Genomic DNA, 27,147 nt, shown 5'->3' on the forward strand with positions numbered 1-27,147 from the left:
CATCCTCACCCCACCCTTCCCCTCCCTTACATCCTCCTCCCTTCCCCGCCCCCGTTATCCCGTTGACGGCCCTCCCTCCCACTATTTCTCTTACGGATCTGTACGAGTATTGGCGACCCGCATCCTCGGCAAAGCCTGCGCGCAGGAACAGACTCCGCAACGTGAAAAGAGCTTACTTAGGATTCCCTCAAAAGGATTGAAAGGAAATTTCAGACTTTGGACGAACCTGATACCGGTAGGCAAAAGGGAAATTAAGCAGCAATAGCAACAGTTAGGGAAAAGAAAACGAGGGAGAAAAAAAAAGGAAAAGAAAAAGTAACAGCTACCCGCACCTCATTCCCCCCTACTCTATCCCGAATCTCAGACCTTTTTCCTTGTCCACCGACCCAAAACTACGTAACTCGCGTAGATTAAAAGTCTTTTTTTTCTTTCGTCATCTATCGCTTCATATCGCGGCGGATAACGGGGGTTCATAGGACTGGGCACTTGCACTGAGGTGGTCCCTGAGAAGTTTCTTGCATCTTTTGTCGTCGCACCACTCCCCAAAGTCTAATATCGACGCTAGTTTGACGTTGCTTATCGGGAGTGTCTGCATTCTGTTCGTCGGACAGAAATTCGAGTCAGCTGCTTGTTCCGCCTCTGGCCTGTGTGTCTACTTTCTCCCTATCCTTCTCCCTCTTTCTCTCTCCCTCGCTGTCTGTGTGTGCGTGAGCGCGCGTGAGCCCGTGTTCTACTGTGCCTGTGTTTCGGGGCTTGGATATCCCCCAGGGCATAAAGAACTGCTCTCTCCCTTGGTCGCTCACCCTTACCTGTTCCATAATATAGTTTATCTTGCGGTTTCCCTCGAAACGTCCTACAAACGATGCACCACAGGCGACGCGCACCCCCGATTGTCCTCTCCCCAGCTCCCCCCCCTGGAGCTGACGACTCTAACGGCCACGTGAACACGATTGAGATTGTACATCACTTCGAGTCGCAAACGAATCCTGCTAAGCCCGCCCGTCCTTCCCCTCTTACCACTTCCAATGGCATGCCACTAGTGCTGCTGGAGCGACTCCGGTCTTTCCCGCTGTTCCTTAGTGCCCCTGAGGAGTTCTTGTCAGCCGTTGCAACCCACCTAAGGCCCCAACCTTACTCGCCACGAGATTATATCCTCACCGAGGGCGATGAAGCAAAAGCTATGTATTGGCTCGTCCGAGGTGCTGTGGCAGTCACTTCGAGGGATGGGGAAAGCACCTATGCGGAATTGCGGCCTGGAGCGTTCTTTGGAGAAATTGGTATACTAATGGACATACCACGAACGGCGACAATCATTGCCCGGAGCAGATGTTTGCTTGTCGTTTTGACAAAAGAAGCGCTCCAGCGCGAGCTGCCTAAGTTTCCCGAAGTGGAAAGGGCCATTAGGGAGGAGGCGGAGGAGCGCTTGACGCTGCTCAACAAGAAGAAAAAGGAAAGGGAAAGCAGCCCGAGAACCGGGGGGGTAAAAAGGGCGGTCGACTCGGATGGAGATGTCGAGATTGGAGATAACATATATCTCAAGCCCGATACCCCAAGGGCCTTTGGGGGCCCCAGTCCTATCCCGAAGCCCGGGAGCCAATGGGTGACCAATTCAGCTCTGGGAAGCGGGCAGGTCAATATTCGGCAATTACTGAAGGAACTACCATTATTTGCAAATCTACCGCAGGAAAACCTTCACTTTTTAGGATTGAGCGCAGCCCCCCGGACGTATGCGCCCTTTCAGACCATCATACAGCAATACTCGATGGGGAGGGAGATATACTTTATTGTGGGCGGTGAAGTTGAGGTTGTGGACGAAATGGTTATGGACCCGAAGCAGAACAAGGTCAAGGCACGGCTGAGGAAAGGCCAACATTTTGGGGAGGTTGTAGCTCTATCTTTGGCACCCAGGAGGACAGCCACAGTTCGCGCGATAACACCTGTGGAATGTCTAGTGATTGAGGGCGATGTACTGGAGGAATTGTGGAAAAAGTGTCCTCCGGAAGTGCAACAACAGTTGGAGATGACTGCAAGGGACCGCATGGATGGGGATGGAGAAAACGTTCTCATGAGGGATGCGCCAGCAACCCCTACTCAGTCAATCGATAGATTGGATATATCAGATCTCCCAAAAGCGTCCTCAATGAACTTGACGGTTCCCGAGTCACGGTTCACGGGACCGAACGACTCGAATCTTGTCGAACCCTTTGACCCGGATCCATACCTACCCGCAGACTTTGAATCGCTTAGGTCAAAGTCTAGGCGAGGCTCGCTTGCCCCACCGCCACCACAATCGAGCGCCACATCGAGCAGCTCTTCGCCAACGGAAGAGAATCCAAGCCCTCTTTCAAGATCTACAACACCTTCGCCGGTAAAGACCAAACATGTGACCACTCCCCCGGAACATCACGCCACGGTAAAACGGGCGCGTATACTCTCTCGGAAACCCTCCAGGTTCAACATTGGTCAATTCAAGGATGATATCCTGATCCAAATATTCAAACATATGGAACTTCACGAGTTGATGCGAGTGCGTCAGGTGTCGACACATTGGTCAAGGCTGCTTACCAATTCTCCATACCTGCTGACCACTCTTGACTTGAAGCCCTATAACCGAGTGATCAATGACAACGTGTTGATACATGCCATTGCACCCTTTGTAGGGCATAGACCCAGTCTGATAGACATATCAAACTGCTTTCACATTGGTGATGAGGGCTTCATGGTCCTTGCGCAGACCTGTGGCGCAAACGTCAAAGTTTGGAAGATGAAGAGTGTTTGGGACATTACGGGGCAGGCCATACTTGAAATGTCAAACCGTGCAAAAGGGCTCGAGGAAATCGATCTTAGCAACTGCCGGAAAGTGAGTGATACACTTCTAGCAAGGGTCGTGGGTTGGGTTGTCCCCGAATTCCATCCAATGTACGCGGAACAGCAACTCCAGCAGGCACAAGCTGCGGCTGCCGCAGCGAATAACCCTTCAAGATACAATCCCGGCCAGCAGGCCCCACCCCAACCACCACCAATGTATCCCGCCCCAGGTACCGTAATCGGATGTCCAAACCTCAGCCGGCTGACATTGAGTTATTGCAAGCATGTCACTGACCGCACCATGTCCCACCTTGCGGCGCACGCAGCCCGTAGGTTGGAGCATGTGGATCTCACGCGATGTACCACTATCACAGACCAAGGATTCCAGAGCTGGAGCATGACGCGCTTTGAGAGACTACGAAGTCTATGTCTAGCAGATTGCACCTATCTCACCGACAGCGCAGTAGTATTCCTTACGAACGCGGCTAAGGGTCTCCGAAGCCTTGATTTGGTAAAGCTTTCCTCACCCCCTTTCAGAGGCCCCTTTCTTCCTCACCCCCGAATCCATAGCTAACCTCACTTATGCAGTCTTTCTGCTGCGCCTTATCAGACACAGCAACGGAAGTCCTCTCACTTGGCTGCCCGCACCTATCCGTCCTAAAACTGTCGTTCTGCGGATCCGCCGTGTCTGACTCATCACTCAGAGCAATAGGTCTGCATCTGCTTGAACTTCGCGAGCTTTCCGTCCGCGGATGCGTGCGCGTTACGGGCGTGGGCGTGGAAGCGGTGGTGGAAGGCTGCCACAACCTCGAAGTCTTTGACGTGAGCCAGTGCAAGAACCTCGCCAGGTGGATAGAGAGCGGTGGTGTGGAAAAGTGCACGCAAACGTGGAAGCGGAATATCAGGTTTGAGACTGTAGCCGTGGACGTTATCGCGGGCGACAGGAGGCGATGACAATGACAGATTCTCGGGGGAGATGAATGTAGCCGTGGCATGTGATATTAAGCGTGCAATGATTCGATTTCCGCCGCATTTTAGGGAATTATAAGTAGAATATGGATTTTTCTCCTTTCTTTGGTTCACACTGGCAAGGCTCAGGGACTGTGGTATGATGCCGGCTTCTGATCCGAAAGGGAAAAGGTCGCAGTGGGGAGTGAGTAGAGGTAGCGGCGATGCCGCGGACTGGATGGATGGATGGATGGATGGATGGGATAACTTGGAGAAAACTCTTTCATTTGACTTCATTCCTTTTGTTACTTTTTTTCCCATACGTACACTTCTTTGCCATCAGGGTATTAGATTATCTGCGCCATCCCCCCCCCTTCTTTCCTTTACCATTTCTTCACCATTTAACTACACAGTACGAAATGAACGGCGGCGTTCTCGGTAAACTCTTTGTTCACCCATTTATTTATCTATCGTATCTTACCACATACCACTACACTACCGGTAAGAGAGTGGAGGGATTGGATGGGGATGTCCGATTTTTCTAGAGCGCGAGTGACGGAGTATGATGCGATGCAACCATACGTAATGCGTCATCATAATACCGACACGGTACACGCTAGAGCAGGACGGGAGGGATGGAGGGTAATGTGGTTTCGTAGATGGTGGTGGTGACATATTGTTGGAGTAGGGGCACAAGTTTAGTGTGGTATAGTACAGTGCAGTAGTAGTATATATGGTATATAGTAGGAGGCTAAAACTCGTTTGGTAGGGTGGGTTTGAGCCAAGTTATCATATCATACTCGTGGCACCGAACCTGAAAGTCGGGCACAACCTCCTGAACTGGGTGACCGCAAGTCAGGAATATTCTGGTGCCCTTATGGATAAGTATTACAGCTATCATACCATACCGCCTAAGCTACATAAAGCTCTTCGGTCACACGTGCAATCAGTGACTCGCTCGCAATCTTTCTTTCCTGCTACCGATATTCCCGTTGCGACTATTTCTCCGAACTTGCTCATTACTTCCTCCCCCCCAACCGCTCTAATCTAGTCGAGATACAGTCCTTATCCGAAAGGCCTAGCTTTGACTTAGCTTACTTACTCACACCCGCCAGGTAAAGCTCCATTTCTCCCACCCTCCATTCCCTCCCTCCCAACCACGAGGACTCAATCCTCAAAATACTTGACGACGAGACCGCGGCCTAACGGTAAACTTTCATGAAATATCACTGAGCGGAAAAACTTGGCCCCTCGCGGGTTTCCCGGGTCGGATCTCCCGGGGGTGATCGATTCTCTGGTTGAAGTGGGGGGAACTACGATATCTACATACCCTCCTCCTCCTCTGCAGACATGTGATGGGCATGAATGAAGAACCGGGCGTGGAGATATGTGGGGCTGCTCACCGGTGGCCGCTGCAATTTATCTAATCCCATCCGGCCATATTCCAGTGACACGCGAATTCTCCCCGCGCATTCCCTGATAGATACTTTCTTGCGCTCGCTGATGCCCTCGCTTTCAGTTCCTCTAAGGGCAAGAGGATTAGATGTGTCCGATCTTACATATTTATATTCCCTTCCTATTGAGATATGTTTCTTCACATGTTTAGCGTCAGCGCCCTTCTGTTCCTCATTCGCGAATAGTTGTTGGAGTTGAGGTATATCCAGCTATGATACCATGTAACTTAACATGAGATCTTACAACCCGCTATTCTCTAGGTTGCCCCCCCCCCCCCGGGGATACCATAGCTCTTTGCACCCCTTATAGTACAGTATGTCCAGACACCTCCTACCCTCCTTTTTCTTCAATTGGGAGAAATGAAGCGGTGCCGAAAAGTGACGAAACTTCCCGCCCCATGACTCGGTCGCGAGTGATGCCTTGTGTAAAAGTTCCCCCCACCCACACCACGACCTCTATGTCCTTCATGAGATGCTGGCCTGTCGGTCTGGAAGAATACTTACCGCACGGGCGCTGCACCGTGCAGTACGGAAATTGGACGAGTTTGTGCGTCCTATGACTGTCGTGGCCTGGCAGTATCTTGTGGCAGCCTTCCCGAATGGAGCAGATAGATCGCCGAAGCAGCGGCTACATTGCGAAGGGTAAAGTGAGTGAAGTCGGATAAGTCGGAGCACTCAAAGAAGCCAACACCGAGGGGGGATTCGCTTCGCCCCGGCGAGCAAGTAATCGTGTAGCTCGAGAAACAAGATATCACTACTGCCAGCCTCAAAGAGAGCTTGGGTCCTGGAAAACCGGTTTTTCTCTACGAAGGATTTTTCCCTTTTTTCTTTCTTTCTCTTCTTGTGATAGTAGGGGTATGATAGCCTAATGTCTTTTGCGCGTGGGCGGCAATACTGGGAGCGCTGTTGGTCATTACCACATGGAACTCCCACCGAGTGCTCGTCCATGAATCCACACTTTGTATCATAAACCCTAACCCTTGTTTCCTCGCTAATCTAATCTAACATCCATGAACGTTAGGATTTAGCGGGAGGGGCAACATGCCTGGTGCTCTCCATACCCGCGTACTCGTACCGTAGGCAGCGGGTCAAGTTAAGGGGTCATGATCGCTACGTGTCGATTCTACTTTATTTTTCGTCGTCCGTAATACTTACTCGACGGAAGGATGAGCTAACTTCTTGACGAGGAGCTTGAATGATGGCTACGAGTACGGTTCTGCTGCTACAACTACACCTGAATCCTTTGAGGAAGCTTGTACGAGGATCGGCAGTAGGCATTGAGTATGTGCCGAAGGGACGGACTTCTAGAAAGAGCCCTGAGGAGGAGCACGAATAAGATGAGAGCCAAACCTCGACCCTGTTCGTCGCCTCCCAGATCTTCCACCAGTAAGTATCTACTACCCGGACGAAATCTTCAACACCCATGCGGAAGAATGCGTGACCGGCGTCCGATAAAAGGTCACTGAAACGCTCCTCTTGCCCCTTTCGAACACTCGGCCCGCAAGCGAGCGCATTCCCATCGGGGATTGCGTGGTGCACTGGCTCAGGGACGACCTGCGCTTAGCGGATAATGCCGCTCCCTCACTAGCATCTCGGGTTGTGCAGGCAGCAGCAGGAGGGATTGGGCTGGTAGGGTTGTACATGCTCCCGCCGCAATATTTAGAGGCGCATGTGGTGTCGCAGGCCAAGCCGGATTTTGCGTTGCGGAGCTCAAGGATTCTGAAGGAGGGTTTGGAGGGCAAGCTTGGAGTGCCGTTGTGGATTGATGCTCCGAAGGGCGGGGTTGTTGAGAGGGAGCTAGTGACGAAGGTATTTTTCCTCTCTTTTTACTCTCCTGGGTCGGTAGGTTGATTGAGTGATTTCCAGTGACGCTAACCGATCTGGTATAGCAACAAAAGTGCAAAGGAACCCCCTTTGAACCCTTATTCCTTGGTTCAAAGCCTGGATCGAGAATATCCACTCTCGCCCATCCGGGTTAAAGCTCCGCCCATCACTGGAGCAGAACCGATTCGCTCCAAGAGGCTCACACTTCCCCCTTCGACTCACCTATTCCCCCCGCACAGACGAGCCCCGAGAAGCTCCCGAAGGAGCAGGTGGACAGCCACCGTGGGGGTAATAATGACCTCACAGATGACGGGGCGAGCTTGTTGAGCATGCATTCCGCCCCTGGCACGCTGTCCTCTAGGCAGGCAGCGAACGCTGGGTGCGAACCCCATCAAGAGGTTGGGTCGGAGGAGTAAGAGGATTCAGACGTATGCTGTGGTCTTCCTCCCCTCCCTTCTTCCCTTTCATGCATATCTTACCTTTGCTCGTTGGCTGACAGCCCCCCTCCTCGGACCTACCAATAGTTGGATATCAGAGATTGCCCAAAAAGACTTTCACAAGAACGTTCTCGTGAACTGGCCATTCGTCTGGTACGCTCTCCTCCACCCCCGACCTACCTAAGCCAACCCCCCCACAGCACGAACAAAACCTCCAAACTCCCCCACTCCCCCACTCCCCAGTACTCAACCTCGCTCGCAGAATCCTACTTCTACGCCGGCCACACCGGTGACCCAATAATCGACGCCGCCATCCGCCAACTCCAAAAGACCAAATACATACGCAACCGCGCACGCACGGTCGTGGCCTCCTTCCTGACCAAGGATCTGCTAATCGACCGGCGACACGGCGAGCGCTTCTCCCTCATGGAGCCCTCATCGATGGCCACTTTTCTAACAACAACGGCAGCTTGAGGATAGTGCGTCGGGACGGGCGTCGACCCGCAGCCGTACTTTCGCTTGTTCAACCCGGTGAAGAGCTTGCAGTTTTATCCCCACAGCGAGCACATTCGCACTTGGGTGGGGAAGTTGAAGGAAGTGCACGCGCCTCCCAAAGTGCTCGATGAAGAGGGGGCCAAGAAGCCCCTGGTCGACCACGAAGTTTCCCAGGAGGAGGAGGCTTCTGCGGGTTTATAACCGGGCGCAGGGTAGTGATCATGTGTCCTTGTTTTGTTTTGTTTTTGCTTTTTTTATTTTATTTTATTTTATTTTTATTTTTTCTACCCTTCTTGTGGAAGAGAAGAAAGTCTATGAATTCTTACTGCTCTCTTTCTTTCTCAAGTTAAGTTACGCTATCATTATCACGGCTCATGCCGTACCGCATCTGTACCACTGTTACTGCGCCGTACGGTACCACTTATGAAACTCGAGTGCTACCGATACCACAGCCTTCCTGTCATCATATCATCCATAGGACAACATATATAAATTGTAAGACAGATCATCTCGACTCTTACCGTATCATCCTCTTGTCCGAATAACCGGCAAAACCATTACTCCCCCCCCCCCAATCCTGCGCATGAAAACGAAAGGTAAGTGAGGGATTTTATTTATTATTATAATTTTTTTTTCTTCCAAAAGTCTCACAGCTCAGCTGCTAGAACTTGACCAACTTATGATACCTACCATATCACATCCTCTCACCACCACCCCAGGCAGGAACAACCAACCAATCTTCCTTACCACCTCAAAACACAAGTACCGTAGAACTCTTAAGAGCACAGCGCAGCATAGTATACTAGTAGTTGTAGTCCTCCGGGTGGATAGATGGATAGAAAAGTTATTCCTTCCTCCATAACATTACAAATATCATACAAAAGTTAGACTAACCTATTTACGGCGACCCCAAGACTCCTCCCACCTGTTTTTTTTTTCTTTTCTTTTCTTTTCGCTGTACAGGCCTTGTCTCGATGATACAGTGCGTATGGATTGACGGACTGACCTTACACGGTGGATGTTGGGTAATTTTTCTGCTTTGAGGGATCGAGTACGGTGTCGTAATTATAGGCATAAAAGAAAAGCTCCTCCAATGCCGCGGGGATTGAGTGAATCGGTTGATTGATTTGATTGATGGTCAGTGATCTCAGCCGGAGAGAGGGATAACTTAACTTATACGGTAACTTAATGTCCAGTCCGCAACCTTTCCAACGGGAAGAAAAGATGCCGCGTCTGGCTGAGATGATCGACTGGCACTGCCTATCATACGTCTGACCGACCGACGGGAATGGCATGTTCCTGCTGCCAAGACTTATTTCACCAAAGGGACATCATGTTGTGCGCACTCCATCTACAAGTATGTACGAGTACCTCTCGGTACATGGAAAGAATAAAAGGGATATATATTCTTTGTTTTTGTGGTTTTTTTCCAAACAAAAAAAGAAAATCCACAAAAAAAAAAAAGAAAGAAAAACCAAATGACTATTCACAACGACGACGCCCCGCCCCGCACACCACCCATCCCATGCACAACGTATACCGGTAGCCCACAAGCCCAGATAATGCACCTAGCGATCGTCCTCGATTCGAGGACAAAGGTAGAGTGACGGCAAAGCAAAAAGAGAAAAACAGAGGAAAGGAAAGAGGGGGAGGAAGGGAGAGGAATGAAGATAAAGAGGGAAACCGGGGCTCTCCGCAGGTCTCGCCATCCAACCACCTGTCTGTCTGTCTATCTATACTCGGGCCTGACAAAGTCGGCCATAGATTTCGGTTCGACGTAGCCGTGGTCTGTGTAACGCATTAGCCTATCCAATGCTCTTCCATCTCGCAATAGGGGGGGAAGGTAAAACCCACGATCATCGTGCCCATGATGCTCCTCCTCAGCCCCCGCGTATTCCATTTTATACACACCGCCGCACTCGGGGCACCTCTCAACCGGCCTATCCTTGCTGACGGTCAACCAGATGGTGTTGTGGCTGTCAGCGGGGTACCCAGTGCAGCCCAGATACCTCTCCTTCCCGAGGCTTCGCACGACGATCGGGTTATCGAGGGTACCGCGGCGGGAGGCGTCCAGCGGTTTCATGTCAAAGATGTCGATGCCCTCGATTTTACCGAGAATCTCGAGACGCTCGAGACCTGTGGCTTGGTTGTAATCCGTCGCGACCTCTCCTGGGGCGGCTCCGGGGGGGAGGAGGTCTTCTTCTGTTTTAATTTCTGTATAGAATACAATCGAAGAGTCATTCCAGTGTTGGTGGATGTAACCTAACTCAATGGATTCGGGGCAGGGGGGCGACAAAAGTGAGACTTGCCATGAAATGTTTTAACATTGGCGGGGATGGGCCACGTATCCGCGGCCTTCTTTTCGGAGCGAAGGACCCCCACCGTTGTAAAAGTGCGGGCTGTAGTGGCTGCGGTGGGGGCGAGCTTTGTTCTAACGGCGGGCACAATGGCCCCGCGAAACGTGTTGATCACCGGTCTTGTAAACATGACTCGCCAATGCTGAGTGGAACTTGAGTGGAGATTGAGTGGAGGAAATGGACTGTACGATGGATGGATGGATGGATGGGCTGTGGTTGGAAGAGGAAAGTCGATGGACGAGATGGAAAAAATAGGTTTCCCCCCCCTTCCCCCGCCATGAATTGGAAGGCAACATGATTCGGCAATTGAACCGACCGACCCCGTACAATAGCAACGAGCCATCCAATGAGAAGAAAGGGCAAAACTCTAACCAGAGTTACAAACAATAGTGCAGTAATCAGTGTGACACCGCCACAAGTCAAGCGCACAAGCCCATTGTTTCTTCAAGCCTTACTAAGAACTGTTTACCGCCCATGACAATGCTGACCCATACTGTAATCAGACACGACGCCACAGGGGTATAAATGGCCCCGGATATAGCCCTCAGTGATCTATTCCACCGCATTCAACACCAACAACCCTCCCCTCCCCTCGTCCCTCTCCTTAGTGGTGGCAAGGAAGGGAGAAGGCTGGAAGAGGGAAAAAAACAAAAAAACAGACAGCAACGATAGCACCACCACTTTCAACCCCTTCAGTCGTCTAGGAGTACATCAAGTGGAGAGAAGGAAAAGAAGAAGGGAAGAGGGAGGAGGAATGAATGAAAGACCAATAATACATCCCCTACGAGTATCCTACAATACCCTCCCTCCCCCTTCCCATCTTCCTTCAACTAAGTTACCACTCCCAGCACCATACAAACCAACAAATCGATCGATAGAGCCTATCACAGGTCCTCGATACAGTTATAATAACACGATACTTGTTTCGAGTTTTTTTTTGCCCCTACAAGCACACAGTTCGAGCTAGGAACACATACATACATACATACGTACGTACGTAAAGTACGTACTATCCCTTCCAATCCTTCCTTTCCCTTTAGAGCTACCACGCTCCTCTGCGGCGAGCGTCATACCGCACACCAACCAACTCACCCAACCAACCAAGATGCCATCACGCACGCCACTTCCAAAGCAACATACTGCACCTGCCTACCTACCTGCAATGCCTTATCTTCTTCCTCGAAAATGGGAAAGGGAAAACAACAATGCGAAATCAGTGGCAGTCCAGAGTGTCTAGGTAGCAGAAGGAGGACGAGGAAGAAAAACCGTCCTTAACTTAACGCATCACACACACCCATACATACTAGATGCAATGCATGAGTGCATCGCATTATAATATTATGCATATTCACTACCACCGCCACATACCACCTCAGCTACTGTAGCTACCGGTAATCAACTCACAACCACGCTTTGACATACACATGAGAAGAACTTTATCTCGAACACGGAAATTCCCACGATGTTTTTTCCGTTTGCTTTTTCCTCTTTCTTTACCGTCCCACCGCCGGAGCACCATCTACTGTACAGACAGATTTCAGAACGGATTTTCATACTTCCTTCTGCTCCCTCCCCCCCTTTTTTTTCGCCTGCTTCACGATCAAATGAACAAGAGGAATTATTGGGGGGTTGCGTGATTACCAAGTGGATGAATATTCTCAACATTTTTTTTTTTGAAAAAAATAATCCCATATTCCATCTCTCCTTCTAGGGGAGGCAGGTAGGTAGGTATACTTTCTCGAAACGGTCGCGTTGGGCCGATCGGTCGGCTGGTTGGCTTGCTGCTTGTCCTCTCATTTCCGTTTATCGACCAGATGAGAAGAAACAGAGAGAAAGGGGTCCGATAAAAAATGAAAATAAAAGGTATGATATTAATACAGCTTCCTCTTATTCGCTCCTCCGCCAATCCGAATCAAGAAGAAGAGAATTTCCTTCCTTTAAACAATTCACAATCGTTTTCGCAATCTTTGAAACCCAACCGAGGAAAACATAGCAGGGTATGCAGGCGAAAAAGAAAAAAATGATAATTAAAGAATATAAATGCACAACAAAAAAAAAAAAAAAGGGAGAATGAATGAAAGAAAGATAAGGAAGGAGAAAAAAATAACCAAGACATTAGAAGGCGAGTAGAAGTACATGTATTGCCCCTCTCCCAGAAGAAAGAAGCAAGAATGATAAGACGCAGAGGTATTATATAAAAATCGCGGGTTGGAATGAATGATCATGAAGGCTTTTTTTTTTGTTTTTTTGCGAACAAGGGAGGAAAAAATGATGAAAATGATGAAAATGGGAGGGGGGTAAAACCCCGAAAAGAATATGCTAATGAATCGAAGGGGTGAGAAGGAACGGTAGCGAGAAAATGGGGGGATGATATCTCTTGAAAACAGAAAAGATCAAAAAATAAGAGATAGAAATTAAAGAGAAGACAGGAATTACCACCGATATTCAAACGGACCTGACGCTCACGAAGGGTAAGGGTATATCATAACATCATGCCAGTAACCATGAATCCCGAAGATTAGAAGAGGAAAAAAGGAAAGAAGAAAAACTCAACCAAACAACCGCCACCGTTACCACCGCCACACATCCGGTCCACAAAATAGCACTCGTCCTACCAAGCAGCCTCCTCCGCAAAAAAAAGCAAATTCGGTAACTGCCGTGCTCAACTGCTGATAGATATAAGAGGCCAATTGCACCCCATGTTGCTGGTAAGTCGCAAAGGGTTGTCATAGGGAAAAAGCCGAGGACAAAAGAAACAAAGAAATACTGAAGGGAGACAAAGAGCACAGCAAAATGAAAGATGGATGAGAGGCAGTGAGGGTAATGCCGAAAAATTAATCCAACTGAACGAACGAGGGAAGTAAGAGGAAAAAAGAAAAGAACGCCGATATTGCCCCCACAAATCCGAAAAAAACCAACCCCCTATCCCCTCCCGAATCTGAATCAAAGTATAATGCTGCGCTTGTTGCCCGGCCCTGCCCAACCCACGTTCAAGGCTTTTTTCTTACCACCTCTTTCGCTCCCGTAACAAAAATATTATTATAAAAGAAATAACCAAAAAATCGAACCAAGTCAAGAATAGAATGAATCCCGAAATAATGAAGCAGAATTGAATCCCGAATGTTTCAGCTCTAGACAACGTCAAAAAGTCACCAGCAGTCGCAGAAAAACGAGAAGAATGATCTGGTGGCGTAAGACCTCGTTGCTGCGAGTGATTGTTTCGGAACCTACGGCTCCTGCAGCTCCTTTGCTTTTTCTCTGCAAGCGGCTGGGGAAAAGCCATTTCCAACTTTGGCAGCGATAAGACGCCAACGATCTTGATCGTATTCCTGGATAGCATTACGGAGCCGTAACACCTTTATTTATTGGCAACGGCACGGCCTTGATGTTAGAAAAGCTAAAGCGTCTTCAAAGTCGAAGAGGAATACGAAACGGCCCTATAATGGGGGGAAATCCGGGGGTATGTAACCCTCCCAAATTTGGGAAAAGAACGGGAGAAGGTTTTCTTACAGTCTCGTCTGTCCACTGCGTGGTCTTGGCTTTCAGTTTTGTGCAATAACGGACTTGCAAAGTGCCTGATGAGCGACCAGGGAAGAATTCGGCGATTTGTTTCCAAGTCAGTGCCTTGTTCTCCTTCAGGTCGACAAGCAGCTGGTCATCCTCAGGTGTAAACTTGAGCTTCGGGCCCCGTGGTCTTGGTGCCGGCGCTGGCATCTGCTGCGAGCTCGATGGCCCAGCGAGTGATGATGGTCCCGGCATACCCATTGACGAACCTCCCATCTGCGAACCTCCCCCCACGCCCATCACCGAAGTTGTTCGCGCCATCTTTGCGGGTGGTGGCTGATCTGGCATGTGGTGATGATGGGTGTGCTGTGGGTGTTGATGGTGATGCGATGGGGGGGGAAGGTGTTGATGCTGGTAGTGAGAATCTACATCTTGGTCGTCACTAAGATCGATTTCTATTTCATCATGAGTTCTCGCTCTTGGCTTGCTGGACGAAGATAGTCCCGGACCGTAAAGGTGCCCACTACCTCCTGCCCCGCCCATGTGTGGCGGGGGCCTTTGATGAGCCATCTGCTGTACTAGAAGCAGCGGCTCGTTCAGATCTTCGAGGGAATCGAGACCCCGAGGCTCGTGTTCCTGTTGAATATAAGGCGATTGAGGGTGGTGATGGTGGTGGTGGTAATGGCGATGGGTATAGCGCGGATACTCGTCGAGCTGATATGGAGCAGCCACTGCGAATAACGTAAACCCAATGCACTGGAGACGGTATCCCCAGTAGCCTTACCTGTGTTGGAAAGTAAAGGATTATAGGAGTCTCGAACACGACTTCTATTGATATTCTTTCTCTCTTTCTTTGGGTACTGATGTGTACAAAGGATGGACGTTGTGTTTGTTTGGCGGCAGACGTGTTCCGGTCCAATGTACAGTCAGGGAGCAGCAGGAAGCAGCAAGTAAGGCACAGGAACCACTGACGACAAAGCTGGATCGGAAATAACGTTTGCAGGGTGGAGGAACTATAGCCCAGGGAAATAGGAAATAGGTGCTGGGATGCGCGGGGGTGTGGTACGATATATAAGTATATATCCTCTCAAAGTACCGTCGACTGGCCCGCGATCTTCTTTGGCACCCCCCGTGTCGAAGGACTTCAATCGTTTACTCTGGCGTTCTTGTCCTCGCTAAGTTTGAAATATAGTAATTGATCAGTCGACCCGGAACCGAAACTCGTACTTCGTGTGGAGAAGCTGCTTTGTGGGAACGGCGAGTGCAAGAGACTTGAGTGCATGATTCAACAACGTCTATGCCATGAACAAGAAGGAGTCCCTGCTGGGTACCCAGGGTTGGACGGAGGCTGACGAAGAAACCTTTGATGGAGCGGAAGCAGAGGTATAGGTATCTAGAACGGCTAGTGGTGGGGCGGGGAGCAGTGTCCAGACCCTCGGAGCTGAGGAAGAAAAAAGCAGCAGCAATAGGATGGTATTTGCGCAACGACGGCAACACCAAGAACATCAGAAAAAAGGGGGACAAGGAATAACAAAAATGGACTGGGGTGGGCTGTGGTGGTGAGAAAGGAGGGGAAGGGGGGGGGGTTGAGACGTGGGTCAACCTCAGGCACCACCAGACCGCCGGAGGGGAGGATGGGGAGGGGGTTGGCTAGAGTATGATCAAGAAGAGGAGAGGGGGCAGGAAGAGGGGATGGGGAAAGAGGGGGGGCTCAGGGTGATGATGCCGAGGAGGATGAGGTTAATCGAATGGGTAGATGCATCTGGGGTGCAAGGGTAACAGGAGGCTGTGGCCGTGGTTTGTGGTTTGTGGTTCGTAGGAGCAGCAGTGGCAGAAGCAGAGGCAGTACTGGGGTAACAGCACCTCCGTCAGTATAGTACCATAACTAGCAACCAGCGGCACCAGCACCAAACACAGGCACAAGCAACACAGACGGAGACAGCGAGTTTAGGACTAGAACCGGGCAGCTCTAGGCATGAAAGACGGGAAACGGGAGAACAGGAGCAGCAGAATGGAGGAGCATGGAAGCGGTGCCACGGAACGAAAGGAATAATAAAATAATAATATAAATGTCAAGGTTAAAAACAAACAACAAAACAAAAAAACAGAACAGATCAAGCCCAAGAAGCGGAAAGAGGAAAATTATCTTCCCCGGAGATATACTCAATAGACACGCCCTTTTCGGCTTTTGTTCGCAAAAAGTTACAACTCTGGAGGGGGCATATCATAGCGGTTCGAACGTATCATACAGCAACGTATCGGCCATAAAAATGGGTGCAATTGCATGCAATCCCACCATATAGCAGCCATGAATTATACATAAGGGCCAAAAATATAGGCCAAAAAAGTACTCTATGTACGCAATCCTCCTCCCACACACCACACACTCCCAGTCTTGCGAGTTGTTAGGCCAGAGACTCGATTGAAAGGGTATAATATTGAGATTTATATATGCCCCTCCGCCATCCGTCCCCCCTCTTCACGCCCCCCGGTCCCCTCCCATGATTGCCCCCTCCCCCCCGAGAGTCAAAAACCGGTCGATCCTGCCGTTGCAGCTTGTCAGCAATTACAGTTGGCTTACTGGATAACTTAGCGATGCAGGGTAGGAACGACCCAGCAATGGATTGATTGATAAACGATAGTGGCGACGACGATGATGGAGATGGGGTGGTGTTATCCTCGAAGTGGATGAAGGGGGTAAATAGTAGGAAGTAAAATAAATGGCGAAAAGAGGAAGGTAAGGTTGTGGCGGCGGACCCCAAGTGTGTGGTAGAGTACAAGTACGGCAGGCAAGAAGGTTTGTACGAGCACTCGAGAACTCGTTCGCGGATTCGGTTACAGCAAATATCCCGCCAGAAGGCAGCGAGCAGGGGTGAGAACACTGGAATTCTGTGTAGCAATCCACCCCAAACCACCCAAACCCGCCTTTCCCGACTCCTTTTCCACGAATCCAAAGTGCGGGTAAGCAGAGAGGCAAGCATTGTCCTGAATCCACACATACAAGGGTCAGGGATAAAATAATGGTACGGTGAAAAACTAAAACCTCAAGTGGAAGTGGCACACCTGAGAAACATGGCCCTGAAGGGATCTCTGTTTCCTCTTGCCTCGGTCGACTTTGAACGAATATAATTGATGGACGAGGTACCTAGCCTCCAATTCAGCATGTCTATCAAAAAAGAAGAGACAGCTCTTTCCAACCTCTCGTTGAACGATGGAAGGTGTGTATGTCCGTCTGCTTCCAAGACGAGCTAGTTGCGGCCTACCACCCTGCTCTGTACCACTTTTCTATGTCTGGTCCTTGCACAAGTACAGTAACTTAAAGACTACCACAGGGTCAAAGAGAGCTCAAGTCTTCTACCGAAATAAAAGAAATAAGAAGAGGAAGGGAAAAAAGAAAAGAAAAAAGGGAAGAAAGGAAGGAAAAAAGGAAATAACAAGACAATTGAAAGAACGTTATTCCCCACAAGAGAGGATAAGCCAGCCCAGCACACCCACCACTCATAGAAATTAATCTTTCTACCATAACCCCCATCATGGCTGAATTTTTTATCTTGACATGCTCGCTGGAGTTTCCGTGTAGTGTGTCAGCGCCATCATTTAGACTTTCATACCACAACCACTATCTCATAGTGTACCTGGGATTGTTATCAAGGATCTGAAATCTCGATTCACGAGAGGAAAAAAAGGGAGAGGCTTGAGACGGAAGGCGCCTGACACTTGACAGCTCACGTTGCGCAACCCATAACCTACACCAAACCTCCCTGGGACCGGCCCAACCTGCTGTGTGGGCCAGCCAACCCACCAGCCGGAAATGAGGTTGATCAAATGACTGGAGAGATTTGGATAGAGAAGAGAACGAAGTGGAGAGAACAAGAGGGAGAGAGGAGAGACCATAGCAGAAGCAACCGTGCGAAAAAGACAGGAGGTGGGGTGCTTGGGTATAATCCTTTTTTATTTAACCCAAAGGGGAGGATGATAATACGGTAATAATCATGATAGTGATAATAACAACGACAAAAAGCAACAAAAGAGCAGAAAAAAAAGAAGAAAAAAATAAAAATACACTCGTACAAGTAGATAGGCTGGGGTGATAATGAGTACCGTAGGTTGTGTGGAAACTGATCCATACGGGTGGAGGTTCCCCTGCCAGCTGCCTCTGCTCCTGCTTCTTGCCTCTCTGTATCTCAACTTTCCGTACTTTGCCAGTACCCTATATGTCCCTTTCCACATCTCACTAGTTTCCATTTTCACCTCTTTCCCTTTCCCCTTATTTCATCACTATTACCGGCAATCCCTTCGCCTCCCTTTCAATCCATGCCATGCTAGTTGGCTTCTTGCTGCTCAGTTCGGTAGGGTGTAAACTCGGTACAGTGTGCGGCGAAACCGAACGCGGGGAGGGGGTATGTGAGTGAGACGCAAGGGAAAGGACAGGAGAGAGGGGGGGGAGAGGACGGGGAGGAAAAGGATCATTACTCGAGTAGAGCGGAGAAGCGCAGCTTTCCACGAATGCATGAACCGTGCCTTGCACCCGCGACCCTTCTGCGACATCCGCTAAACCCTTCCACCCCCGACCCGGCAACCCTATCCATGTCGATAGAGGCTCATACAAGTACTAGGAACCAACCATGATGCTTGCTTGCTGGGTAGAGAGAGCCGTATAGTGCGCTCTAGGAAAGAGTTCGGGCGCGATTTAGACAACCGTTGGTGGCGGACAGCGGGGGCCCCAAGGAAACCAGCAAGTTTCGACTTCACTTTCTGTGTATGTGCGCGGAGCAATTGGCTCTTCAAAACCCATCGCTTGGGCAGCAGGTTCATCTCCGGTCTCGCAGCACGATTGGGCCAAACGGGGGGGCTTTTACGAGTCGAAGCTGGGCGGAGTTCATATGTGCGTGCATGCTAGCCTAATGTTAGTTAGTTAGTTAGATACTGGTGTGTATTCTCTATCCGTTCGCTCGTTTATTTCATTTTTTTAATAATCCTCCTGTCTTCTCTCTCCCTTCTCCCGCCCCCCCTTCCCCCTCACTGTTTTTAGATACTCTTTGTGTACCCAGTCAGGCCAAGTGGGGGATGAGTAGGGTAGGGTAGGGTACCGTATCTGTGTTCAGTATTTTGTTACAGTAGTCCAACGAATGCGTACAGTGCCTGTGAGATTTGTGAGAGGTATACACACGGTGGGTGGAGTAAGTGCTCATATCATACAGGTCGATGTGTGTGATGCTCATATGGACTTGTCCCCGGGAGTCTGTCACCGGCTATTTTTCGTGCGCTACTTTTCCAAGCCCTGCCAATTGTTGGCCTCGTACTAGCGTCTCCAGCACTAAAACCGAATCAATAAAAAATCCCCGGCTGGGCGTTTCTTTGGACGAACCCCCCCTCTCGCTATCTCGGTCTATCACTCTTTCGGTACATTCCTCGATCTCCTTTTGTATGACATTTCTTTTTCCTTCTAATGTTTCTTTTTCCTTCTTCTTCTGGGGATCGTCCAGAGATCCGTCCACAAGAGATTTTACTCGAATACATCTGATATATTCTTATTCACCTTCTATTTTTGAGGTTTTTATTTTTATTTTTACTTTCTTTCGGATTTACCGGCGGCGATACAACAGCTTCGTGTCTCCCTCCCTTTTCCTTTCTTTTCTCAACATCTTCTCTCTTACCCTTGTTTCCCCGACGTTCCCGATCCGCCTACAGGTCGCTTGTCCCAGGCCAGAAGTACCCGAGAACAGGGATCCGCGAAATACTCGTATGTGGTAAAAAATCAGTGCGTCGCTGAGCACCAATACAAAGTATGCCCCCCCCCTCCTGTTTTCGGATACTCCTGGGCCGGGACAGGCAGTACTGTACGAGTAGCTGGTCATCGATACAGCACGTCGCATCGCCCCTTCAATGCTCATTACATCGCCCCCAACTATCAGCACTCTAGCCTACCTAATCACTTGATGGATCAATCAGCGGGCGAGCCAATCAATCAATCGGAATCACGACCGAAGAGGTGAATGCTACTGTACTAGTACAGTACTCGTACTCAGTACTTGTAGTGATGCTTTTCGTTGTTGTTGTTGTTGTTGTTGTTGCTCGAACCGTGTCTGAGAAGCCGTCTCGAGTCCGATTCCGCGACACTATTCGCTTATTTAACGCGAATTCGTCTACCGGTATGCACAACCCTTTTAGTTCTGGGGACGGCCGTTGCCGGCCCTCCGTGTAGGAACGGTATTTCTCATCATGCTTCCTAACTGAATGCGCTCAAGTGCCATCGTATACTGTGCTAGCGCCGGTACATGAAACTGGCCCGCCTCGTATACTCGAGTACCGATGCTCTCTATGCAGGACCTGGGCTTCCATAACATTGCGGCGATCAGCGAATGAGCCTTCATGAGGCGGTGCCATGCTGATGATCCCCCCCCCCAGTTGTGACAATCTCTTTACCCTGCTTTGGAGAAACGGTGGTTCATCTGATCTTCGGGACAGCTCAAAAGGGTTCTCTTTTCCCTTTCCCATCTCCGCATCAAGCACGGTGACGGGCATCATCACAAACAGTTGTTCCAGCACTAAAAGCTACCGTCCCCTAACCCCTCTTCCACCCCCTCAGCACAGTGCGTGCAGTGATACTGGGAACGTTTGTACTTGTACCTCACCATCACCACGCACAACCCCTTCCCCTCCCTCTTCCTCACCGATACCGATACGCATATCATGCCCAAATGTCGCGCGATCACGTTGTCAGAAGTCTACTTTCTTTTTCTTCTTCTTTCTCTCCCGTCTAGCGCGCATTGCACACCCACAGCCCGGTTTGCTCTAGTACGGATACCGGTACAGCACTCGTACAAGTACCGGTACGGCAGTGATAGCTGACTGATGGTGCACGTTTTTGACGACCGCAGACCCACATCGTTTTCCACCCCTCCAATTGTTGAGGCAGATTCTCGGCTCGCGTTTCAACATCTGTTTCCTTCGTCTGTCACAAACTTAGTCTAACATCCTACATCCCTGCTCAACGGCCGTGCACAACAAGGGCCATTCGAGGTGTTAAAAATGAGAATGGGAGAAAATAGATACAGTATCATACATAATACAGTACCGTAATGAGAAAAATGTATAATAAATTCTACAATTTCTTTTTTCCCTCCAAAACCTTGAGCTCCCGCCACAGCCAAGGAGGAGGACAAGAGGGGGGCGCAGAGGAATGCGAAGTTGCATCAATCATCCATCATCGCTCTGCCCGTGGGGTCTTGGTTTCACAACCCACAACACCACTGAATCCCCCCCCCTTCCTCCCACCCCTCCCCCCACCCAACCATTACCCCCTTCTTCAGATCGATGTGATGATGATGGCTCATCCAGAAGGAAGGAAGAATGGCTAAATCCTTAACGTCGGAGGTTTTTTCTCACAAGTTGAAATCTATCAATCTATCCCCTTCGGTTAGAGCCCGCTAATCTCTCCGGTGGAACTTCTGCATGGTTTTTGCCCCTTGATTGAGGGATGATGAAGGGAAAAAGAAGAAAGGAAGGGGAAAAATAAAAGCAAAGACAGGACACCAAAGGGTGAGAAGGTTTTTTTTTCAAGTGACACATGTGTGCCACTCTATTCCTCAATTGAATGCTCGACACGAACCCGAGGGTTTTCTCTCCTTGGATCTATGATTGTTGGATGCCAATTTCAAATCCAGACGGCTCTCGCGGGGCCCAAATTGTGAGATATCGGTGCCAGACGAATCATATGCAAGTTCTCTGAGCTCCCGGTCGATGGTGAAATAACTAACCAACCACTACAGCGGGGAAGAAGGTTTTACCGGCAGTGTTTTCCTCTTCGAGATTTTGCATAACAACCTCATCTACCTTTTTATTGTCGTTCCAGTGAATACGGTATCGGAGGTCTAACGACTCCGAAGAGGCGCGAGCCGGGAACATCCCGAAGGCAAAAGTGTCCGGTGTGGAGCGGCCGAACACAGGGATCAAAAATTTGTATAGCAAATTATCTGTGCACATCTGAGCGCCATACTAGATTCGGACTCAAATGATCTGGTGCTCCATGCCGGATACTTGAATTTATTAAATCCCCATCACAGACTTCGCCTGCGAATGCTGGAATCAAGTACAAAAAAAGTACTTTGCCACTTTGCTCCCAACATGCTGCCGAGGTTCAGGCTGTGCTACCGGTATGGGGGGGGTGGGTGGGGTCATAGGGAGCTCTCCGCTAGTCCGCATATTAGGATATATATCTACGCAATTACTTCGTCGAATACCGATAGGTGCAACGTTGCATCTCGATACCGGGATCCTTTTGGTGATGGAGAACATCGGGTCTTTTTTTGCAGGCTTTCCTCGTACCATGTCATATGCGGTTGTCTGCTATACATTATACATCGCGAGGTTGTGTTATGCCTCTTTGCAGGGCTTATCCACCACCCAATTTGATTTCGCATCATTACCACATACGAGTATTAGCGGTAGGCAATAGGGGCAACCGAACCCTTCTCCCTTTTTTCTTCATTACAAACCACTCCTTCACCCCCACTTCTATCCGTTCTATTGCATGTGCAATATAGATCTCTAAGATAGCATCGTACTAACTTTCTTTCCCTCCCTTAGTTTGTGAACATATTTTCGGCAGCTGCCATTCGCTTAGAGCCCAATAACTTGCATTTGCCTTCCAACTTGGTCTATCGATCAAGGATCGTGGGTCGGTTCTAGTTGGAAGATTCAACCTGGTAAATGAAACTTCGATTCGTTGCCATGCCACGTCATATTGAATCCGGGGTTGGAGCAATCGGAAGATTCCTCCCGAACCCACAAGACATCCCTAGAATAGGGACACAGTAAGACGGCGAGAAAAAAGGAACATGGCCCCTGGGAAAAGAGATGGCTACCGTATAAACTTTTTTGGTGGGAACAAGGCGACAAGAGTGCAATCTCTTATTTTATTTTATTTTATTTTATTGTTTTGTGAGCAAAGCAGAAAAAAAAAAAAAAAAAAAAAAGATATCCCCCTCTTCCTTGCAGTCAAGGGGTGTCAATGATTTATTTCCGATTCTCTGATGGCACAAACTCTAGTGGCTCAGTTGGTCGGAAATTGTGGGTACGACACAGACAGTTCCTTGGGTCTTTATGTTTTATTTTTAGAGCTGACCTTCAAAATTTAATGAGAACCTCCAGCACTTCCCGAAGGGACGACTGAAAAGGGATATCAGAGAGAGAAATTCTGCTCATCGCTCCCTTCCTAACGAAGGAGATTACTTCCTTTGCCTCCTTGCGAACGTCATTTCAAAAAGGAAGAAAAAAGGAACGATTTCGGAGCTCTTACTGGGTTGGAGAGTTGGCGTGAAGTATTGCTTTTTCTTTTTCTTTTTTTCTTTTTCCGACTGGGTATGATTTTCTCACTTCTCTTATAAAAATGTGCCGGCAGGAACTGGTGCTGCGTTTAACCGTCCTAATATAACAAGTATCGGAGGAGGAAACTTGGTGAATTATTGGGGTTACGAGCTTGTTGGACTTTTGCTAATAACTTTTTTTTATTTCTTGGTTTTGTTCCGTTTTCTTCTTCGGCACTATTAGTGGCTCGCTCAAAGGGAGAAAAAAGGGGAAAGAAGAAAAAACGCAAAGCGATATCTTTTTTTTTCTCTTCAGACCGAAAAAAAAAAATGACAACGTGACTGTGCATTCACGCGTACAGTGCTCGTACAGCTCAGCCACAAATTACCGGGAGTTCGAAAGATTGTTCTGTTACATTCAGCTTTTTCTCCTCGCTGCAGGAACTCACGCGGGACGGCAGATCATGGTGCTGGTCGAACCTCTTGAGACCCCCAGTCAGCAGCTCGGAGTAGCTTTGGGTACCTCCAGGTACTTTTTCTTGAGCTTATGATACCTTTTTTTATTTATTTTTATTTTTTATACAAGTCTTTTCTGTTTTCTTACTCTCACCGTATCAGGAGCCCACCAAAGCTCGGGATCGGCCCGCGCTGAGACAAAAATTCCTGAGATCGGAAAAAAAAAAAAAAAAAAAAAGTTCCAAGAACGCCAACCTAAAGTTTTACCGAGACGTCTCGTTAAGGCTTCTTCTTTATTCTTATTTAGCGGCTGATCAGCCGGAACCGAGACTATGGCCTCCTCGTCATAGCATGGGGGATCTACACCAACACATCCCGCCCCCGCCACCATCAAACCTTATACCAGTACCCCATATTGATCCTGCCTTCCCTTTTCTTTTTTGACAGCTGTCGGGGTGACGTCAAGAGGGGGAAGGACCCGTGGAAGTTGGACGAGTGGGTGGAACCTTATCAAAATTAAGAAAGGAGATGATTACAGTAGTTAACCTCGAAAGCCGAATAATTCCCGATGGCTTGTTCAGGAAAGCTCACCAACAGAATTCGCCCAAACCACGCAGACGCCGTCGAGTCCCACCGATTAAAAAGGAACCCCGAAATGTGGATGAAAAAAGCATGAAAGAAAAAGAAAAAAAATGAATGAATGAAAAAGGTATGATGATGATGATGATGATGATGATGATGGGACGTTGGAAAATATGATAGGTATTTAGGAGAAAGGAAGAGGGAGAGGGAGAGGGGGGAAATAGTCAAGACTCGCTTCTCTTCACATCCACGGAAGACTACATCGAAATGATTTTTGGATGAAACGGAATCAAAAACCAAAAGACGAACGACACTCGTTTACCACCAATCTGACCAAACAAACAGAGGAAAGCAATCGAAGGGGGAAAAAATGAGGGATAAAGCAAAGAAACAAAGAAAGCCCTTCAATATGCGCCGACACCATGTTCCCAACCGATCTCAACCCCGATGCTAAACCCTTTACTTCCCGGCAAAATGCTCTTTTGCATACTGCTCGCAGGCCTATAAAGTCCACTCGTTAGCCGGGACGAGTATCAAAAATGTAGGTTTTGCCCCCCCCACCTCCCCTCTCTCCCCATTTTATACATTAACTAGAAAGACAACATACCTTTGCCGGCTTCCCAACTTTAGTTCCGATGACCTTCCACTTGTTTGCTTCATATTCTTTGATGGCAGCAAGCAAGGCAGCGCTCTTCGTTTTTGCGAGCCAGGAAAAATAAGTCAGCAAGATGAAAGGGACGAAAGGTTTGAGAAAAAGACATTTATTCCTTCTAGAGAAATGGGCGTTGGCGCCTCACTCACCTCATCTTCGCCAAACTCTGCATAATGCATATCCTACTTCTGTTAGCGGATGCTCTTCCTCGTTGCATAAAAAGATAGCGCGGGACATCATATATATATATGCATATGTGTATATATGCATGTATATCTATAAAGGAAGAAATGGGGAGAAGGTGAAGGGGTGGGAGAATAGAGAGAGCAAGGCGGGGGGGAAGTAGGTGAGCTCCAAACTTGCCTTATACCAGTGCTTCTTTACACTACCTTCAGTCCTGGTTGGAAAGGTCTTTGCGATCTCACTCCACGAGTTTCCAGCATCTCGCATACTCTTAAGCCGTTGCTCTTCAGCTGCAGTCCAGGGGGTGTTTGTCCTTGTTCGTTTCGCCCCCGCCGATGGCCCGGCTAACGGCGAGGTACCGGGTGCAACGGGTTGCTTCAAAGCCCTCCTCTTCTTATTCGATACGGGGGTAGTAGGACTGAGTGTATCCACGTCTGCCGGGACCGCACCTTGACCTCCAGCTCCACTTCCTCCTGCCCCTACCCCACCACTACCACCGCCTCCTCCAGTTCCTCGCTGCTGCTGTGCCTGCTGCTGCTGGTCTTCCGAAGTCGAGACGCTCGTCGTTGTGGCTGAAGGGTTGGGTTGTTCAACGGCCGGTTTGATGGGCCGCTTCGCCATCATCGAACTATTCTCCTCTGCACCCGGGTACTCTCAGTATAACGTAGAGGAAAACGTACACGCCCCAAAGAGAAGAACGTCAACGGCAACGGCAGTGGCAACCAGTTTTTTTCTCTTCTCTTTCTCTTTCTCTCCTCTCTCACCTTCTGCGGTTCCTTCGACGTTTGCTTCTTTAAGAAGTATCGTAAATCAGGGAAAAATAAAAAGGCGTGGGTAGGGTAGGGTGGGGGTATTGGGGTTGGGGAAATACCGTAGGGGAAAACACAAGGGAAAAAAAAAATGGGGCGGCACCGGGGGCGGGGGGTTGAGGGATGACAAGTGGGAGTGGGGATGCGTGGGCAGCAAAGAAAAAAAAAATTTATAAAAAATTTTGATTTTTTGATTCTGATTTTGTTTTTTGTTTATTGGCGGGGCAAAGAGGGAAATTTAAAATGAAAATAAAAATAGGTGGACGTTCGAGTAAGGTTATGGATGATGGATGGGTGAATGAATGAATGAATGGATGGATGGATGGAATGGATGGACGGATGGGGTACGGGTACAGTACGTTTGTGCGTATCTTGGAGTTACAGTATTGCGTACCGTAGATTATTCCTCCCTCCCACTTCTCCCCCCTCTCTCTTTCTCTCCCTCTTTCACTTTTTTGTGCCCGCACCGGTACACCGTGCCACACCCTTCCTCTCTTTCTGATACCTCTTCTCAGCTCTGCGAAAGAAGTATGGTGGAGCAGAACAGAACAAAAAAATAAAAGAGAAACCTCCTTCCACTCTCTCTTTCGCTCTCCTCTCCCCCGAAACACCTGAAGGAAAACGCCTGAAGAGAAAAGGGAAAAGAAAAGAATGGAAATGTGAGATCCAGCGGAAAAAGGTGTGAAAAAAAGGAAAGAAACTTACAGCAGGGAAGAGAGTGCGGGCGGCTGAAATTACGAGCTTATCGATTAGATTGGATTGGAGGTGGTGAGTTTACGGTACTTTCTCTGTTTCTGTCCGCCAGAATTTGATTTTATTCGATTCGATTTTCTTCGATTTGTCTTTATTATGGTAATATTATCCCTTTTTCCCTCTTTTGTTTGGTTTCCCGTTTGGTAGGTAGATAGGTAGGTGAACGGATTCCCGGTAGGTCTGTCAGAGCGTGAGCGCGAGGCAGGCAGGCAGGTGAGTAGTAGGTAGGTTGGTAGGTTGGTAGGTACAGTAGGTTGGTAGGTAGGTTGGTAGGTAGGTAGGTTGGTAGGTAGGTAGGTAGGAGGTAAAGCAAGGTAGGTAGGTACAGGTGAGAATGAATAGTGCAGGAAGTAGCTATGCCATGTATTGTACTGTGCTTCTTTCTTCTTCTTGGCCCCGGTATTTTGTTTTTTCGATTCGGGGAAGGAATAGATATATCAATATTTTTGCTGTGGGCATAGGATTTTGGAACTTCCGTTTTCGGTCTGGTTTTTTGTTCCGTCGTATTATTGCTCTGATCGGGGAATTTAGTGTGAGCGTGACCCGGAGTAAGAGGTTCTATCGGTCAACCAGGGAT

The 27,147-nt window shown here is 48.9% G+C and overlaps 8 protein-coding genes; 3 read left to right on the forward strand and 5 right to left on the reverse strand.

Annotated features, from left to right (window-relative positions):
• The first annotated feature begins 491 nt into the window (after positions 1 to 491).
• GSTUM_00007233001 (uncharacterized protein) lies at positions 492 to 3,879 on the forward strand. XM_002839271.2 has 3 exons: positions 492 to 2,899; positions 2,999 to 3,319; positions 3,397 to 3,879. Exons 1-3 carry the CDS (start codon positions 863 to 865, stop codon positions 3,760 to 3,762), a joined length of 2,724 nt encoding a protein of 907 aa, XP_002839317.1. The 5' UTR covers positions 492 to 862; the 3' UTR covers positions 3,763 to 3,879.
• Positions 3,880 to 6,575: 2,696 nt separating this feature from the next.
• On the forward strand, positions 6,576 to 8,167 carry GSTUM_00007234001 (uncharacterized protein; the record flags this gene model as incomplete). XM_002839272.2 has 6 exons in its annotated part: positions 6,576 to 7,019; positions 7,100 to 7,184; positions 7,363 to 7,462; positions 7,559 to 7,624; positions 7,672 to 7,834; positions 7,952 to 8,167. The coding sequence occupies exons 1-6, from the start codon at positions 6,852 to 6,854 to the stop codon at positions 8,165 to 8,167; spliced, it is 798 nt and encodes a 265-aa protein (XP_002839318.1). The 5' UTR covers positions 6,576 to 6,851.
• A 1,190-nt stretch (positions 8,168 to 9,357) lies between these two features.
• GSTUM_00007235001 (uncharacterized protein) lies at positions 9,358 to 10,589 on the reverse strand. XM_002839273.2 has 2 exons: positions 9,821 to 10,589; positions 9,358 to 9,754 (listed from the first exon to the last, which is right to left on the reverse strand). Exons 1-2 carry the CDS (start codon positions 10,047 to 10,049, stop codon positions 9,696 to 9,698), a joined length of 288 nt encoding a protein of 95 aa, XP_002839319.1. The 5' UTR covers positions 10,050 to 10,589; the 3' UTR covers positions 9,358 to 9,695.
• A 1,666-nt stretch (positions 10,590 to 12,255) lies between these two features.
• On the reverse strand, positions 12,256 to 15,153 carry GSTUM_00007236001 (uncharacterized protein). XM_002839274.2 has 5 exons: positions 14,612 to 15,153; positions 14,337 to 14,558; positions 13,834 to 14,282; positions 13,522 to 13,679; positions 12,256 to 13,454 (listed from the first exon to the last, which is right to left on the reverse strand). Exons 2-4 carry the CDS (start codon positions 14,395 to 14,397, stop codon positions 13,551 to 13,553), a joined length of 639 nt encoding a protein of 212 aa, XP_002839320.1. The 5' UTR covers positions 14,398 to 14,558; positions 14,612 to 15,153; the 3' UTR covers positions 12,256 to 13,454; positions 13,522 to 13,550.
• Positions 15,154 to 16,232: 1,079 nt separating this feature from the next.
• On the reverse strand, positions 16,233 to 18,236 carry GSTUM_00007237001 (uncharacterized protein; the record flags this gene model as incomplete). XM_002839275.2 has 2 exons in its annotated part: positions 17,026 to 18,236; positions 16,233 to 16,972 (listed from the first exon to the last, which is right to left on the reverse strand). Exon 2 carries the CDS (start codon positions 16,824 to 16,826, stop codon positions 16,233 to 16,235), a length of 594 nt encoding a protein of 197 aa, XP_002839321.1. The 5' UTR covers positions 16,827 to 16,972; positions 17,026 to 18,236.
• A 1,982-nt stretch (positions 18,237 to 20,218) lies between these two features.
• Positions 20,219 to 20,935, forward strand: GSTUM_00007238001 (uncharacterized protein; the record flags this gene model as incomplete). XM_002839276.2 has 1 exon in its annotated part: positions 20,219 to 20,935. The coding sequence occupies one exon, from the start codon at positions 20,219 to 20,221 to the stop codon at positions 20,624 to 20,626; it is 408 nt and encodes a 135-aa protein (XP_002839322.1). The 3' UTR covers positions 20,627 to 20,935.
• A 3,534-nt stretch (positions 20,936 to 24,469) lies between these two features.
• On the reverse strand, positions 24,470 to 25,004 carry GSTUM_00007241001 (uncharacterized protein; the record flags this gene model as incomplete). XM_002839277.2 has 3 exons in its annotated part: positions 24,470 to 24,674; positions 24,781 to 24,864; positions 24,975 to 25,004. The coding sequence occupies 3 exons, from the start codon at positions 25,002 to 25,004 to the stop codon at positions 24,633 to 24,635; spliced, it is 156 nt and encodes a 51-aa protein (XP_002839323.1). The 3' UTR covers positions 24,470 to 24,632.
• A 3-nt stretch (positions 25,005 to 25,007) lies between these two features.
• GSTUM_00007242001 (uncharacterized protein) lies at positions 25,008 to 27,108 on the reverse strand (the record flags this gene model as incomplete). XM_002839278.2 has 5 exons in its annotated part: positions 26,523 to 27,108; positions 26,177 to 26,315; positions 25,251 to 25,646; positions 25,196 to 25,203; positions 25,008 to 25,013 (listed from the first exon to the last, which is right to left on the reverse strand). Exons 3-5 carry the CDS (start codon positions 25,630 to 25,632, stop codon positions 25,008 to 25,010), a joined length of 396 nt encoding a protein of 131 aa, XP_002839324.1. The 5' UTR covers positions 25,633 to 25,646; positions 26,177 to 26,315; positions 26,523 to 27,108.
• Positions 27,109 to 27,147: the final 39 nt, after the last annotated feature.

Source organism: Tuber melanosporum (genome assembly GCF_000151645.1).
Source record: "Tuber melanosporum whole genome shotgun sequence assembly, scaffold_33, strain Mel28".
Taxonomy (NCBI): domain Eukaryota; kingdom Fungi; phylum Ascomycota; class Pezizomycetes; order Pezizales; family Tuberaceae; genus Tuber; species Tuber melanosporum.